Source organism: Podarcis gaigeae, assembly GCF_964106915.1.
Source record: "Podarcis gaigeae genome assembly, chromosome: 1".
Lineage (NCBI taxonomy): Eukaryota > Metazoa > Chordata > Lepidosauria > Squamata > Lacertidae > Podarcis > Podarcis gaigeae.
Genome location: NC_139678.1, coordinates 83,086,838 through 83,105,272, shown reverse-complemented (window position 1 = coordinate 83,105,272; position 18,435 = coordinate 83,086,838). Strand labels below are relative to the sequence as shown.

General features: G+C 41.6%; 3 protein-coding genes across 3 annotated transcripts; 1 reads left to right on the top strand and 2 right to left on the bottom strand.

The window, feature by feature from the left end:
• Positions 1 to 2,984: 2,984 nt before the first annotated feature.
• On the bottom strand, positions 2,985 to 3,920 carry LOC310852280 (olfactory receptor 5AP2-like; the record flags this gene model as incomplete). Its single annotated transcript, XM_083755553.1, has 1 exon — positions 2,985 to 3,920. One exon carries the CDS (start codon positions 3,918 to 3,920, stop codon positions 2,985 to 2,987), a length of 936 nt encoding a protein of 311 aa, XP_083611679.1.
• A 5,777-nt stretch (positions 3,921 to 9,697) lies between these two features.
• Positions 9,698 to 10,642, top strand: LOC310852260 (olfactory receptor 8U3-like; the record flags this gene model as incomplete). The annotated part of the gene is made up of 1 exon (XM_083755467.1): positions 9,698 to 10,642. The coding sequence occupies one exon, from the start codon at positions 9,698 to 9,700 to the stop codon at positions 10,640 to 10,642; it is 945 nt and encodes a 314-aa protein (XP_083611593.1).
• A 4,239-nt stretch (positions 10,643 to 14,881) lies between these two features.
• Positions 14,882 to 15,820, bottom strand: LOC310826651 (olfactory receptor 5M5-like; the record flags this gene model as incomplete). The annotated part of the gene is made up of 1 exon (XM_083701770.1): positions 14,882 to 15,820. The coding sequence occupies one exon, from the start codon at positions 15,818 to 15,820 to the stop codon at positions 14,882 to 14,884; it is 939 nt and encodes a 312-aa protein (XP_083557896.1).
• Between the last annotated feature and the right edge of the window lie 2,615 nt (positions 15,821 to 18,435).

Genomic DNA, 18,435 nt, shown 5'->3' with positions numbered 1-18,435 from the left:
CTCTGTGTGATGGGCTTGTGTGAAAAAGCTTCCTCATGGGTCCTTGCTGAAGAGGGGAGGGGAAAGCCTATATAAGGCTGCTTCCCCTGAAGCTCACAGCCATTTTGCTTTGAGAGCTTCCTGCCTGCCTGCCCTTGGGTTAGAGCCTTCACATAGCAATTCTGGGTCATTGGTTGAAAGGACCAGAAAGGAATTTCTTTCCTTTTGGTTGGCATTTGGTTGGGGCTTTTCTCACCTTTCCCTCAGTGAAATTATGGCTTTCCTTTGTCAGCCGGAAGAATGTTGTTTGTATGAGGGCGGAAATGGCATTAGTCAGGATCAACATAGTATAGGGGGGTGGTCATAAGGGGCCTGAGGGGAGAATTGACCATGGCAATCCCAAGTGCGGGTTCGGTGTCTGCCTGGTTGGAATCTGCACCCTGGTCTCCCAGTGAGACCCTGCCTGCACCATGGCAGTTTCAACACTGGCTGACTCCCATTGTACAGGTTTGGAGCGATCCAAACCCAGCAGATCCATTCCATCAACACAGGGCTTGTGGAATGATGAACTGATCTTGGGACCCAATGCCATGGCAACCCTTGCACTGCCTGCTGCTTTCAATAAAGATTTGGCCTGATTTTATCCCATCACCATTGTATAGTCTGGTTATTTTGCTGTTCTCACGGGTCACATAATGCACCTGCCTGGGCAAGTGCAGGCCATTGTGGACCTCCAATCTCATCATTTGTTAAGACCATAATCATTGTTACCATTTGGAAGCATTGTTCCTAATACTAAATAAAGATTTGCCTTGAGTAATCATTGTTTCCATAAACTTAATGAGTCTCTAAGAGGAATTATATCTTTGTAAACATTCTACCTATAATAACCACTAGTGTATTAATAGATCATCACTAATTTACATATCCATCTGGAGCCTGTATCCATAATAGGTGGATCACAGGGAATTCACCAGTGGAAAATCATGATAAATATAGTTCCCACACACAGGGCTCAATGTAGCTTTTGCTTCAGTTGGGTTTGTAATGCATATGTTAAAATTACATGGGCCAGAATGTTCAAGTACATTGCAGTCTTTATCCATTCTAAATCTGGAGATCCATGTTTCATGTGTGAAAACCACATCAAATTGCATGTTTCTAGTTGGGTGTGTAGCTACTTGAACAAGCAATATTGTTTATAGTGTTTATAGTGGTATCCACCGCAGCTCTTTCAGATAGGAGTAAATGTAGCATAAGACAGGCATAGGCAAACTCGGCCCTCCAGATGTTTTGGGACTACAACTCCCATCATCCCTGACAACTAGTCCTGTTAGCTAGGGATGATGGGAGTAGTAGTCCCAAAACATCTGGAGGGCCGAGTTTGCCTATGCCTGGCATAAGAACATAAGAGGAATCTGCTGGATCAGCCAGATGACCCATCTAGTCCAGCATCCTGTTCTCACAGTGGCCAGCTCCATGCCTGTGGCAGCATACAAGCAGGCACTTTCCTAGAGTTGCCATAACTCCAAGTGAAATTCAGAACAGAGTTTTTTTTGGTGTGTTTTTTTAGGGGAACAAAAGTTGTTGCGCCTTTTTTATTTCAAGGCATGTCATGGAAAGTCAGGATGCATGGCAGCCCTAACTTCCCCCTCCTGCATTCAGTTTTCCCATCTAGGTTCAGAGGCGTCTAGCATTAGCATATAAACACTTATATGCAGATGCATTTCTACTATATCTCTTTATATAAACAAATGCACATTCAGCTGTATTTGCTGCTAGCCTGTCTCTCCTTGAGGAGGTAAACCTATTCTTAGGCTGTACAACTCCAGATTCCATGACTTAAAGCCAGGGTGGTGACTTGCCCTGTGTTAAACTGACAAAAATAAAGAGGATGAAGTTACAGATAGGTAGCTGTGTTGGTCTGCCATAGTCAAAACAAAAAATTCCTTCCAGAACTAACTTAGTTGGTCTTTAAGGTGCTACTGGAAAGAGGATGAAGGTTCACATAACATTTGCAGGTGCTGATGTGTATAGATGCAAATCTGTAAATAATTACTACAATTGAAATACAATACCTCTCCCCATAGTAGCAAAGACTGTGACCAGGTGGCATCTGTGTCTACTTGACTGCAGTGCAAAAGCTAACCATTGATAGGCAACCTCAAGGCCTCTGCTGCTTTTTCTTCTTCTATTGTTCTTTATATACTAAGCATGTAATTGGTAGCCCTTCAGATTAGAGGGCTGCCCTGGGATAACTCTTCAAATGGAGAACTGTTCTCTGCAAAGTAGAGAATGGCTATCCTACTGACTGCTTTGGCATTTTAAAAAATGTAAAAAAAATAAGATGCCTGGGAGATGAATTTTGTCTGAATTTGTGAGTGAACAAACCTAATCCACATCTCCCGGAATAATACATAGATCAAAGTGTAATTTTCTTTCTGCTTCTCTGAATTTCGCAATACAGTTCTTCATAAAAACAAAAACAGGAAAGACATGTGTGTTTTAGGATAAAATATGCTTTAAAATGCACAACGTGAGATGAAATAGGTATTTAAAATGCTCATTTTGGGATCGAATAAAATTTATATATGTATTTTGTAATAAAAGTATGTGTATGTATTATATGCAAAAATTCTTTTGTATTTTTTAAAGTAAAAATTGCAAATTAATCTGGAAATGGGATGGGATAGACTTCTGAACCAACATGCAGATATGACTGATGCATCTATCCTTGGTAGAGGATGCTGCAAAAGGGAGGTGAACATTTTGTGAACTGCCCTGAGATCTTTTAATGAAGGGTGCTATATAAATCTAATAAATAAATAAATGATAAACATTGGTTAGGGAAGGTTCCTTCTACTTGCACCACCATTAGAACAAGCCCTTAAAAGATAAATACAACAACAATAATAAACTGAAAGGCATAATGAATATTAGTAAACAGAATGAAAGTTGAATATCCTGTTCATTATTATATTGGTTTGCTATTCCATAATTGTCCTTTAGAATGGCAGTGTCTTCCCAAGCAGTCTCCAAAATGCATCCTTAACTTCCTTGTTTCTCAGGCTGTAGATGAGGGGATTCAGCATGGGCATCACCACCGTGTAGAATAGCGAGGCCACTTTGTCTTGCTCTAGAGCGTACGTGGAGCTGGGCCTCAGATACATGAAGAAAATTGCCCCATAGAATAAGCTGACAACCGTCAGATGGGATGTGCAGGTGGAAAAGGCCTTGCGCCTGCTCTCAGCAGAATGGATCTTCAGAATGGTGGCCAAGATACAGGCATAGGAGAGCAAGATGATTGCTGTTGTGCCGACGCAATTTATGCTAACCTGTGCAAATATCACTGTCTCGTTGGTGTGCGTATCCGAACAAGAAAGCTGTAGCAGTGGGGGAATGTCGCAGTAATAATGGTTGATCACATTTGGCCCACAAAAGGACAGAGTGAAGGTAAACACTGTATGTAGAACTGCATAAGAATTGCCAAGGAAATAGGAACCAGCTACTAGACACATGCACCTTCTCCCTGACATTATGATGGGGTAACGCAGTGGGTTGCAGATAGCCACATACCGGTCGTACGCCATCACTGCCAATAAGAGGCATTCAGAACTCCCACATATAACAAACATAAACATCTGAGTTGCACATCCAATGACCCCAATGCTTTTGTTCTCTGCCAAGAGAGTGACTAACATGTTGGGTGTGATGGCTGAGGAATAGTTGACATCCACAAAAGCCAAGTTACTGAGAAAGAAGTACATGGGGGTGTGGAGGCGAGGGTCTCTCCTGATGAGCAAGATCATCCCTATGTTCCCCACCAGGGTGACAATGTAGATCAGAAGGAACAGAAAGAAGAGGGGCAGTTTCAGCTCTATTCGGCTTGTGATTCCTAGGAGAATAAACTCAGTGGTGCTTGAATGATTCCACACAGACATGTTTTTTATTATAGATTAGCTGCTGGGACAGAAAGAAAGAAAAAGGCTGAGTATCTACTATCTATTTTGAGAGATAGCGAAGAAGATGGGAGGAGGGGTCAGACAATTTCCATCTCCTTAATCCTGCCAGTTGCATATGGTCATTAGCAGCAAATGATGTGCAAGAGGGAGATTGGGGGAACTACACCCTTTTTCAATTCAGGAGGAGATATCATTACAGAATTCCCTTGAAATTACAGAATGTTCTATTTTCAGGAGATACCCATTTATTCAGGGGTAAGCCACATTAGACTCAATGTTATTTACTTCTGAGGTCTGTAAATATTTCATGTTTTATTTTACTTGGAGATAAAGTGCTACTAATTTTTAAAATCCTACACATTTTGCATGAAAACACCTTTTGAAGGTAGATTTTAACTTAGTGCCCTCCTGTAATCTTTTCCAAATGTGGAAACTCTGGTGCCTGTATAATGCTATCTTCCCTACCAAATTACTTCTCTCTTTGTTTTCAGTGAAAAAACCTTGGATCCACTCACATATTCCTCATGACACACAAATTGGCTCCCTTCCACCCACACGGAAGTTAACAGGAATTCCAATCTATGCAAGATATGTATTTGAGCATCCAAAAGCATGATCAGCTATGGATTGCAGCATTTTTAATTGTAGCAAAAGAGCAAAATCCTAAACTCTCAGCACCATTCTGTCTACCACTAATATCTATTTTAAAACAATTTTTTTTCCTTCCAGTAGCACCTTAAAGACCAACTAAGTTAGTTCTTGGTATGAGCTTTCGTGTGCATGCACACTTCTTCAGATACACTGAAACAGAACTGTTTCAGTGTATCTGTTTCAGTGTATCTTTAAGGTGCTACTGGAAGGGAAAAATTTTTTGTTTTGACTATGGCAGACCAACACGGCTACCTATCTGTAACTGGATCTATTTTAAAGTACTCAATGAATTGCAGATGACAACAACAACAACCAGAGATTCCTAGGACATGTCTCCTGAACACCATTTTCATACTTTAGTAGCTCACCAATGGAATGGAGCCTCAGCAGCATTCAGAGGGTTGAGCTTGGATGAGGAGCTCACAGAGTATTTATTCATTCTCTTGTGAGGATTCCCTATAGGCTCTCAATCACGTTTATGTCTCTTGCTGCAGAGCAGAGAAAGTCACACTAGGTGTGGATGGCTCAGGATTAGTCTATCTGCCTCCGAACTTGGGTGTCTGCAGCTGACTAAACTCATCAATTTCACCCGAGCCTTGGGAAAATTCCCCATAACATCAAGCAACACACACACACACACACACACACACAGAGAGAGAGAGAGAGAGAGAGAGAGAGATTATAATGGTGCCATCTCATCAGGGTCCTGACTTGCAAGGGGCCTAGAGTCTAAGCTTTCATTTTTTAAAAAATAAAAAGTACAGTGGTACCTCGGTTTTTGAATGTCTGTTGACAAACATTTCAGTTTGTGAATGCCATAAACCCAGAAGTAAATGCTTCAGTTTTCGAACATGCCTCAGAAGTTGAACATGCCATGCAGCCTCCACTGACTGCAAGATCCGGAGGCCTAGCTATCGGCTGTCGAGTCCTCGGTTTTTGAACGTTTCAGAACTCAAAACGGTCTTACAGAATGGATTATGTCCAAAAACCGAGGTACCACTGTAAATACCAAGACCTTCTAGAATGTACATGCAACTTTCTAAGCAATTTCTATGAAATGAGTCACAAGGCTGCTCCTGCCTTTCAATGTTTTTAATCAATGTGTGAAGTCAGAACTGTGATTGATGAATGAGTTATTTGGACACCAAGCTCTATAGCAGTGTTCCCCAAACTTTGGTCTCCAGCTGTTTTTGGACTACAATTCCCATCATCCCAGACCACTGGTCCTGCTAGCTAGGGATGATGGGAGATGTAGCCCAAAACAGCTGGGGACTCAAGTTTGGGAAACACTGCTCTATAGGAATTCTTGTAGTCCAAAATGGCTGCTGTTTTCTACTTCCCTTTGGTGCACTTTGCTTTCCTGGTTCTGTCTCATTGTCTAAACCAGTGTTTTTCAACCACTGTTCCGCGGCACACTAGTGTGCCGCAAGATGTTGCCTGATGTGCCGTGGGAAAAATTGAAAAATTCGAAAGATTTAAAAATAAAGTATTTTATACTTTTTCATATTTCTGTTTACTTACTATTTCATAATAAAGTAATTATAAAATACTTTCTTTGTGTTTATTTGATTCCTATTCAAGAGAATTACTTTATATATAGTCAATATAGGCACAGAGTTAAATTTTTTAACATTTTCTAATGGTGGTGTGCCTCGTGATTTTTTTCATGAAACAAGTGTGCCTTTGCCCAAAAAAGGTTGAAAAACACTGGTCTAAACCACAGAATCTCCAAAGTTTTCTTGGAATCTTAAAAGGGGGCTGCTGGATTGCTGCTCTGATTCATTATAAAGCAGCATCTCTTTTAATTTAAATGTTACAAAACTCTGCAATATATATAAAAAATACATGTTCACCCCATTCATTGTATGTACAAAAAAGCGACAAGAAGCACTTAGGACCAAACATTCCCACCTAGCCTTGTCTTGTTTCAAAATAGAATGACAAGTCACATCTTATTATTTATTTATTGCAGCCATTATTGCACAGACTTACACATACTCTGAATCTGCACCAGGGCCCTAATCTAGATTCCCTGGTTTCAGCAGACCTGCCAAAGGGTCATCCACCCAAAATCTGATCCCCGATCAATTCAAGGCAGCGGTGCCAGCTCCTGGGGGCTGAGCCCTTTTGCCCTCCCTATATTTTGGGAGTGGGTGTTTCCTCCAATGTCCAAAAAGTGCAGAGGTGAAGCACAGAGACAAGTGTTGCACAACTTCAGCGGTCGACTCATTCTTCTCCTGCTGTTGTTGCAGAGGGGAAGGAGGGTCGAAGCAGCCTCCCATCAGTGGTGGTACCAAGAGGAAGTGGCGGAGAAGCCACTGATACCATGTTTGGCTCCGCCCCGACCTCTTGACATCACACATATGTCACACATGCAACACTGGCCTTGCAAGCTGGTGCCTCTGATTCAGGGGCAGGGCTACTTAGGGAGGGCTGTCTTTAAGCAGGTGCAAGGGGTGTGGGGCACCCAGGCGCCTAATTCTGGGGGGTGCCAAATGTATACCTACTGTATACTGGTCTCTCTTGATTGGCGGCAGTGAAAAGGTTGTTATAGGTAAGCGATTTCCCCCCTCCCCCCAAAAATTCAGTAACTTTGAGTTCACCCTCCCCCACAAGGTCATCAACTTTGGCTCCCCCTCCCAAAAAAGCTCAATAAAAGTTCATTTGGGGCAGTTAAACTAAATTTGGGGGCGCTGGGCAGATCTTTGCACCCCGGCGGCGCATATGCTAAAGACAGCCCTATACTTAGGGTTTTTAAAAACCTAAGTAAACATATGGTCAGGCAGGGGAGCATCTGCATCTCCTTTTCCCCTCTCCTGACTGAATGAAAGGTCCTGCATGTTTGTGAGTGCAATATGCAGGGTTGAATCCTGCACTTACCATCTGATAAGCAAAACATTCCATTGTGCTCAGTGTTGCTCATTCGCAAGCACCTGACCTTGGGAAGGAGCAATGCTATGCTGGGTTGAATTCTGCACTTACCAGTTGGTAAGAAGAGGATTCCATCATGCAAAGAAGCATGATTACATGGCACATGTTTATCTCAGCAACTCATTTGGAGATATCCCTAAGGATCAAAACTCCTACAGGCAGAATATGAGGCAGAATGCTAGAGGGACAGATACACACATAAAGAGCTTGGAAGCAGTCAGGGGGACCCATTCAGAGTGCATAAAAGAACAAGGAAATGAACACTCTGGTAGGTTGGGCAGCTGGCAACTTTAACCAAGAACTAAATTAGCATTGTTCTACAAGGGGATAATTTCCATGTTTAAAAAAATGTGTATCCTGTTGTGAACGAGGAACACCGGAGGAGAGTATATTTTTATCCATGAGATGGGGAAGCGATCAGTGCAGAAGTGCCTCAGCATGGTTAGTGGTGGCAAAAAATAGACACTGTCACATTCTTCAGCCACAACTTTGCTCACCTTTCTTCCAGGAAGGGTGATTTTTACCTCTCTGCGGGAAGAGTGACAAGTGCAAAGTATCGCTCAGTTCATAACTATATTTCTTCTGGCACTTTGGGAGTGAATGTGCATTTCTTTATATGAGATCTTAGTATTTAACATCTTCGTATATGTAGATAGATACATTTTTTATGTATAGATACAGAGAGATACATCCTTCAGACATTGAGCAGCGCAGGGTGGAATAGCAACCCTTATGGTGAAAAATGGGATTTGTCCAGGAAATAAGAATAGAAGTATGATATATATGAAGATGAAAGAACCAATCTGTTTCTCATTTGTGTCATCCATAAATCTGTTCCATAGGCTGATTCCATTAATCAGCCATTTCTTTTTGTAAAATTCCACACAAAAATGCATTTTTATATGTGTTGGTGTATATTTCTATATGTATTCTCTCTCTCTCTCTCTCTCTCTCTCTCTCTCTCTCTCTCTCTCTCTCTGTGTGTGTGTGTGTGTGTGTGTGTGTGTTTCTAAATGTACTTTGATACCCTTAAATTGCAGAGAGCAGTGTTGCAAAATTCAGAGAAGTGCAAAAATTATCCAGTCTAAGAAATTCAGAGCAAGTCACAAAAGATGAAATTCCCCAAGCATCCGTTAACAATATGGCCAAGGATCTACTTGCCTAGAGATTCTTCATAAAAGTGTCAGGTGTGTTGTGATTCAAGCAAAAACCTGATTGGGAGGTGGCGTTCATGGGGTATCAGCTTTGTTAGAAAGGCAGTTTGAAAAAGCTGCCCTGCTGGCAAGAATAAGGTGCTGCTAAGGAACCATTTCACACTTTATGTAGCAGCACGTCCAATTTTGTCACCTGTGCACTCAAAAGGTTGCTGCAACCAATTTAGTCTCTTCAGTGTACCTGTATGACCATGATGGTTGATGGGGAGGAGGGGTGGCGCTTACATGACCTCTCATCACTGACATCAGTATAGCTTACTGGGAAGGAGAGGTTGGCAAGATATAAATCCACCAACAGGAGTACCAGATTGGCTTCACAGCTGTGTTTGCACCACACCAATCTCCCCACCACCTCACTCTCCCAGTAATCCACACCAGTCACAGAAGGTTAGGCAAGTGCCACTACTCCTCCACCCTGATCACTTTTGCTGTATGGTGTATTTACGTTTGAATATTTCCCTGCTGTGTACAATGGATATATTACACACCTTATTCTGAGGAGGAAATACAGAAATGTATCAAAATGAGCAGCATTTCTATTGCTTTCCTGACCCCAAATGACAAAAAAAATAAAAATTATAAGGAGACAAAGTTTAAGCTACCCGTGTTCAGTCATAGGGTTTATCTGGTAAGAAGGTCAAGAAATGCTTTCTGAACCCAGGCAAACTCTTAGGGTTGAGGTGGTCTGGTTATGCAGATCAGAAACACATAACATTTCTCAAACAATGATTTCAGCTGGTGGTGACATTGTGATTGCATGATAATGTTTACCACATCAGAACTTAAAACGGAACACCTACAGAAACAAAACAGTATTTTTAAAAAGTACCCACCAGAAAAAATTATCATCCACATATGCTGAGATAACACTACTGTATGTTTTCTGCCTGTCAGAGATAAGTGAATTTCTCCCCTGATTTAATCATGCCCTGTTTAACCAGATGATATGATGCGGAATAAATGGCAGATGCCAATCACACCGTGACCACACTGAAGGAGTTCATTCTGTTTGGACTCACCGACCGCTCGGACCTACAAGTCCCCCTTTTTGTCATCTTCCTCCTGATCTACGTTATCACTGTGATGGGGAATCTTGGGATTATCCTTCTAATCCGGACCGATAGCCACCTCCATAACCCCATGTACTTCTTCCTCAGCCACTTGGCTTTTGTTGACCTCTGCTATTCCTCTGTCATTGCCCCTAAGATGCTGGCAAACTTCTTAGCAGCTAAGAAAACCATCTCGTACTATGCATGCGCAGCACAGCTGGGCTGCTTCCTTACTTTCATGATCACAGAGTGCTTTCTCCTGGCGGTGATGGCATATGACCGTTACGTGGCCATCTGCAATCCACTGCTTTATCGGATCATCATGTCCCAGAGAGTCTGCATCCAGCTGGCAGCTGGCCCTTATGCATACAGCTTCTTTGTTGCCTTGTTCCACACCATAGTTACATTTCGTTTGTCCTTCTGCTCTGCTAATGTGATCAACCATTTCTACTGCGATGACCTCCCGTTGTTAGCCCTTTCCTGCTCTGACACCAGCACGAAGCAGATACTGATCTACGCTTTTGCTGGTTTTGATATGCTATGCTCCCTTCTCATTGTTCTCATCTCTTATACGTTTATCCTCTCAGCCATTCTGAGAATCAGCTCTGCTCAGGGACGACTCAAAGCCTTCTCCACATGTGCTTCTCACTTGACTGCTGTCACCATCTTCTATGGCACTCTGATCTTTATGTATTTGCAACCTAGTACAAACCACTCTCTAGCAACGGATAAAATAGCTTCCGTTTTCTACACACTGGTGATTCCTATGCTCAATCCTCTGATCTATAGCCTGAGAAACAAGGAGGTGAAAGATGCTCTAAAGAGAACAACAGAAAGAATTGTTGTTGTCCGCTGATGGATATTTAGAACATTCTTCCTAATGTATTTTATTCAAGCAAAGAATGGAATGTGTTGTGTGTATGCCTGGAGTGGCCAAAAGGAGGTGGTGATAGAAAGCAACACAGGAGACGAGACGTAAGAGACTCAATGTATGGATGGATAGATAATCTCTTTCTGGTCCATGTCATTTCCACATGTGCTCACTCAAAATGTCATTTAATTCCCTTTCCCCATTAATCTGCTAATATATTTCTTCTCAAAAATCTGCAAGAAAATGTTCAGTCAAATGTGTGCCTCTAAATATATTTTATCTTAAAGTGTACATTTTAATACCTTTCGATCATTTCTTTTGAAATGAAATCCATTTCAATAAGGGTTTAGGCCCAGTTCTGACACAGAAACTGCTTTGGTTGCCCTGGATTACGACTTCTGTCAGGAGAGAGACAGGGGAATTGTGTCCCTGTCAGTTCTCCTTGATCTCTCAGTGGCTTTCAATACCTTTGGTATACTTCTGGAGCAGCTGTCCGAGTTAGGGCTGGGTAGCACCACTTTGCAGTGGTTCTGGTACTACTTGGATGGTCATTTCCAGAGAGGTCTAGAGGATGGCAACACAAGAACGGGCCTTCTCTGCAGTGGCTCCCCTTTTGTGGCATGCTCTCCCCAGGGAGGCCCGCCTGGCGTCTTCATTACATATCTTTAGGCGACAAGCGAAAACATTCCTCTACAACCAGACCTTTGGCTGATTAACATTCTGTGACCTTTTAAATGTGCTTTTAGAAGTGGGATTATTGGTTTGGTGTATTATTATTATTATTATTATTATTATTATTATTATTATTATGTATTTTGTGTTCCCACTTTGTATTTTTATGTTTTGAACCACTCTGTGATCTTTGGATAAAGGGCAGTGTACAGATTTATTTATTTATTTTATTGAATTTATATACCACCCTATACCCAAAGGTCTCAGGGCAGTTCACATAACAAAATCAGAATATAAAACCACAAAATATATAAATATCTACAGTGGAGCTATATAGGCTCCACTGGTGAATTCGTCAGTGTACCATCAGTGTATCTCTCATGGCAATGGCATAGCTGGTACTCTGTCAAATCCTATAGTTATTTAGTTGGTGGGTCTCTTTCGGCAATGTATTTATTTTTGAAAAGTACATTATTTTTAAAAGATTAATCAATTCTAAATCACCACATTTTTGGTTGAATCTGCTCCTGCTCGATTAGCTGACTTAGACCAAGGACTCAAGCCATATAAATCATTCAGTTATTGCCAACTTGAGCCCAGTCTTAGACTGGTAAACTATCATCTGGAGCTGAAGGTCTCAGTAACATAGAGGCAAAAGTCACATGTCTCCAATAATAGTATTCATTCAGAAACGTAATTCAGTTTCCACAATTTCCCTCCCTTTTCTTAGGCATTCCTTGATATCCTTCTTTCATTCTGGAAGCTCTTCCTTAATAACTTATAGGAGTTCATGATGAGCAGCTGACCCCAGTAAAATCTGAAACAACAATAGGTTTACTGGTTGCAAAAATAAATCATGTGACCAGTCATAACATATGTAGCATTTCCATTTAAAAATCCATTTATTTGTTTATAGAATTATCTCTATACCATCCTATCATGAACCTCGGGTTGCATACACTTCAGGTTACATATGCTTCAGGTTACAGACTCCGCTAACCCAGAAATAGTACCTTGGGTAAAGAACTTTGCTTCAGGATGAGAACAGAAATCGTGCAGCGGCGGCGCAGTGGCAGCAGGAGGCCCCATTAGCTAAAGTGGTGCTTCAGGTTAAGAACAGTTTCAGGTTAAGATCAGACCTCCAGAACGAATTAAGTTCTTAACCTGAGGTACCACTGTATATCAAGATGGAAATCTGCAGAAAGCTTGGAGAGGTTGTCCTTAGTATTGTGTTGGGAAAGCTTTGTGCCTGACTTGTTTTATCTTTGCAAAAGTCCACCTTAAAGGTTTCTGTAATTTCTTTCTGGTGACTCCACTGCCAGCAGGAGATAATCCAAGGAAGTGTACACTATGAAAATGCATTTCCCATTTCCTGGAGATTTTTCTGGAGATTTCCATCTTCAAGTGATGCTTTTATCTTTGAATGTAGGATGTGGGATATTATTAGCTACATAGTGCTCTTTGCATACGCAGGATCCAATTCTAAAAGGCAATCTGTGGGAAGATTCTGTTTTCATGTACAGATCATCTTAATTGTAATGAGGCATTTCTCTCCATCAGGAATTTGACATCTAAAATAACCAGCTGCTTTTCAGTTATGTCAAATGGATTAAAATTTGGAAAATAAAAAGGAGAGTCATGAAAATGTAAAATAATAACTTTAAGAGACTAGAGGAGATATTAAATACAGTTGCAGTAGAGAGCTCAATTTCCCTGGGAAGAAAGTTAGTAGAGACTGTAGCTTATTTAGGATATATGGTTTTATTTACACATGTATATAACCTGAGCATAGGATGGAAAGGTTCAAAGATAATAATAATAATAATAATAATAATAATAATAATAATAATAATAATAATAATAATAATTTATTATTTATTATTACCACTCTGGGTGACTCCCAACAGAATATTAAAAACAGAATAAAACATCAAACATTAAAAACTTCTGTAAACAGGGCTGCCTTCAGATGTCTTCTAAAAATCAGATAGTTGTTTATTTCCTTGACATCTGATGGTAGAGCATTCCACAGGGTGGGTGCCACTACCAAGAAGGCCCTCTACCTGGTTCCCTGTAACTTGGCTTCTTGCAGTGAGGGAACCACCAGAAGGCCCTTGATGCTGGACCTCAGTGTCCGGGCTGAATGATGGGGGTGGAGATGCTCCTTCAGGTATACTGAAGGAGCCAGTGTGGTGTAGTGGTTAAGAGCGGTAGTCACGTAATCTGGGTAACCGGGTTCGAGTCTCCGCTCCTCCACATGCAGCTGCTGGGTGACCTTGGGCCAGTCACACTTCTTTGAAGTCTCTCAGCCCCACTCACCTCACAGAGTGTTTGTTATGGGGGAGGAAGGGAAAAGGAGATTGTTAGCCGCTTTGAGACTCCTGAAGGGGAGTGAAAGGTGGGATATCAAATCCAAACTCTTCTTCTTCTTCTTCTTCTACTGGGCCGAAGCCATTTAGGGCCTTAAAGGTCAGCACCAACACTTTGAATTGTGCTCGGAAACGTACTGGGAGCCAATGTAGGTCTTTCAGGACCAGTGTTATATGGTCTCGGTGGCCACTCCCAGTCACCAGTCTAGCTGCCGCATTCTGGATTAGTTGTAGTTTCCGGGTCACCTTCAAAGGTAGCCCCACATGGAGCGCATAGCAGTAGTCCAAGCGAGAGATAACTAGTGCATGCACCACTCTGGTGAGACAATCTGTGGGCAGGTAGGATCTCAGCCTACGTACCAGATGGAGCTGGTAGAAAGATTTTGCCTCCCCATTAGGTTCCCAGGAAGCCATAACTTTGGGTCCAGCACAGAGCAAGGCAAGCCTCAGTGTCTCCAGCTTCACCAACCAACATTAATTCCCCTAGCCTATTGTGCTCCTTCCTTGGATTGGATGGCATCCAGCCAGGTGAGAAGGGGAAAGTCTATCTGCTCCTGGACACATCTTCATTTGTCACTATGGCAACATATCTTTCTTAGCAAAATTTTTGCAATGCTAATAAGGCCAGCCAAGGCCATTACCTTAAAAAAGTAACTAGTTTGACTGGTTCACCAGGTTTCACCTTGTAGATTCTAACCTCACAAAGAATGGCAGGTCTGAGAAGGACCAACTAATATCACCAAAACTGACCCCCAAAACAATAACAATACATTTATCTCAAAGTTGTAATAAATGTTGAGTACAGTGTTGCATCCTGATGGCTCCACAACTGATAGAGAAGAAAACCTGAGAAGAATACTGAAAATTCCCAAGAAGGATAAATCAAAGAACTGGTGAATTTTAGAATTAAATGCTGGTGATTCCTTAGGATTTTGAGGTACTAAGCTAAACTTTGGTCATATTGTCAGTATCTTCTGGAGATAAAAACCAATAACTAAATGGGAATCAGAAATTTTGTAAAGGACCAAAGAAACCAAACAGCAATAATAATACATCTAGCATATAATAAACTTCACACATTCATAAGCTTTAAAATTTAATTTCACTTCTACTTGGACATACTGTGGAGACAACCTCCTTATTTCTTTATTTTTTTGTTCATAGCAAGTGAATGAATAGACATCTAATGCAATAATACTTTCCTCTGCATTAATCTCTTCAGGGCACCTTTGACCTCCTTGTTCCTTAGGCTGTAGATCAACGGATTCAGCATGGGAATCACCACCACATAGAACACAGAAACTATTTTCCCCTGTTCTAGGGACACGCTAGAAGGACGCCTGATGTACATGACAAAGAGTGTCCCATAATAGAGAGTGACAGCTGTCAGGTGGAAGCCACATGTGGAGAAAGCTTTGTATCTCGCTCCAGCATTTTTAATTTTCAGGATAGTGAAGAGAATGAAAACGTAGGAGATTAGAATAACAACGAGGGAGCTGATGAGGTTAAAACTGGCAGAAAGTAACATCAGGGTCAGTTTGACGTGGGTGTCAGAGCAGGACAGTTTCATGAGAGGTGGGTCAGCACAGTAAAAGTGGTTGATGACATGGGAGCCACAGAAGGTCAGGCGGAAGGTGAATATGGTCTGTATTGTGGCATCTAGGAAAGCATATGCAGAGGGAACTGCCACCAGCCACATGCAAACCTTCCGGGACATCTTTGTGGTATATGTCAGTGGATTGCAGATGGCAACATACCTATCATATGCCATGACGGCCAGGATGAAGGATTCAGTGAGACTCAGTGCAATGAACAGGTCACACTGTATCACACATCCAGCGAGGGAAATGACTTGGTAGTCTGCTACTAAATTTGCCAACATCCGAGGTGTGACATTGGAGGAATAACAAATGTCCACAAAGGATAAGCTGCTGAGAAAGAAGTACATGGGAGTGTGGAGTTGCGAATCCATCCTGATTAATGTGATCATTCCCAGATTCAACAGCAGGGTCATAATATAAACAAATAAAAACAGTATGAAGAATGGAAACTTCAGTTCTCTACGATTGGTGAACCCCAAAAGAATGAAGTCATACATCATTGTCTGATTACTATCAGCCATCTACACATGTATGATGTCTTCTGAGAAGAAAAAAGAACATACACACAAAGTGAATGCAGACTCATTATTGGATGTACTGATGAAACAATACTCTTCTCTGGTTTTATTCTGTTGTCTCAAACCTCTTCTATGATTGCGTGTAAATTGGGGGAGGAACTTGAGGTCCTATTTTTTAATCCCCCCACCTTTTAACACACATTAAAACTAGCTTGAAGACAACACGTTTTGTTTTCTAATAGAACTGGTGCTATCAAAATCTCAGGGAATGCAAGACAGAAAGACAGAATGTATTTTCACACATGCACATAAACAAGCTGATACACTTTGGAAAGGAGAGAATAAGAACATAAGAAGTACTTTGTTGGTCACCCTGATGGATGACCTGTGCAGAGAGGGGGACAGGGAGACTGCGACCTTGCTCCTACTTCCTGATCTCTTGTTGACTTTTGATACTACCGACCATGGCATCCTCCTGGACCAACTCTGGGGAATGGGAATTGGGGACACTCTATTACTGTACACTGGTTCCAATCCTACTTTCAGGACTGAGTCCAGAGAGTAGCATTGGGAGAGTGTTTTTCAGTCCCCTGGCAGCTATGTTATGGGGTTCTGCTCTGTTATCCCCAGTACTATCAATATCTACACATAGGCAGTGGGAGCAGTCATTCAGTGTTTCAGGATGAGGGCCATCAGTATGCTGCTGACACTCACCTCTGTTTCTCCATAACATTAGAATCAGGAGAAGCTGTCCAGTCTCTGGGCCATTGCCTGGATACAGTGGTGAAATGGATAAGGAAAAACAAACTGATCTTGAATCCTGGCAAGACAGAGGCACTGTGAAAGAGGCAGCGTGGTGTAGTGGTTAAGAGCAGTGGGCTCGTAATCTGGTGAACCAGGTTCGCGTCCCCACTCCTCCACATGCAGCTGCTGGGTGACCTTGGGCTAGTCACACTTCTCTGAAGTCTCTCAGCCTCACTCACCTCACAGAGTGTTTGTTGGGGAGGAAGGGAAAGGAGAATGTTAGCCACTTTGAGACTCCTTTGGGTAGTGATAAAGCGGGATATCATATCCAAACTCTTCTTCTTCTTCGTCTTCTTTTTCTTCTTCTTCTTCTTCTGCTTCTTCTTCTGTCTGACAAATTGTTCAGTTGCCTACCCTGGATGGGTTCGTACTCCCCCTGAAGGAGCAGGTTTGTCGTTTGGGGGTGCTCAGTTCCTTTTACCAACTGCAACTGTTTCAACAGCTATGACCATCCCTGGACCAGGAAAGCCTTGCCACAGTAGTTCATGCATTGGGTTACTGAACTCTGTGTGGGGCTTCTCTTGTGGCTAATCCAGAAGTTGCAGTTGCTGGAGCACAAGTGCTGACAGGAGTGCGACCTTGTCAGCAGATAAAGCTGCAGGAAAACCATGGCAGCCATTTTGAAATTTGCCAGTTTCCATGCCCCCATAAGGAGCAACTTTGCCAGCAGATTGCACCCATTTCTAGCCCAAAATAAAAAGGCATAAATGCTTCTGAATGAATTGGCAAGCCTGCAAAGCACTTCACACTGAGGCAATCCGTTTTCTCAAAGTGTTGAATGGGAGAGGAATGAATCTTATCATTGGTGGATACACATCTAGTTGCAAGTGATTTGGAAATGAATGTGACCAATGCACAACTGCAGTCTTAGTCAACATACCATGCTATAGAAATAAAATTTGCAGAGCCAAAGGGACATTTGGCTAAATGCCTGGATAGATATTATACGTATCACACCTGAATATAGTTAATGGATACTGGTAAAACCTACCTCAATGAGAGAAGAGACAGTTCCACAGATTCCTGATATCACTGACAGCTGCATGAAACAGAAAATTTTATAGTCATCTGTGAGTCAAGGGACAGAATCTCCTCTGTTTCTCTTGTTGTTTTCTAGAACCTCGAGAGTAAAATTACTGCACTCCATAGGATACTTAGTGGCTGCTGTTGAAAATGAACATGTGTCCATGCTTTTTCCTGTTTAATTAGACTATTGCATCTATTGATCTAGTATAATTTAGTTGTTAATTTTTTGGCTGAAGATATTAGACTTCCTGTTCTCTTTTACCATTGACAATGTCATTATTTCAGTTCATCACTCATGGAAAAGGAATGAAATGTGAAAGTTTGGTAATAATACCAGGAATAATTGCAGAAGAGAAATCCAGTATTTAAAATAAGGGCTAGTGTAATCATTTATATTAACTGTGAACTCATTCTGAGATTATCAACCCTTATGTGGCTAAAAGGAATCATCCATGCCCAAGAGAGAATTATTGGTAGCCTTGGGGTAACTCCATGATTTGCAGAAGTACAAAAAACAAAAACAAAAATCAGGGGAAGAAGGGACACATATGTAGCCCAGGAAAGAATATGTTCAATGGACACAGGATGCAGAATCCTTTTAGTGATTAGGTTGACATAAATTCAGTTGGGACCTGTCCTTTTATGTTTTAATTCATGGTCTTGTATATCTGACTTGATTGGCATTTTTGTTAGAGGAATTCCTTTTGTTGATGTTGGTCCAGTCATTTCTTCAATGCATATGCCAAGTACTGCAGCCTTCATTGCACCCAAGAGAATATGAGGTTCGA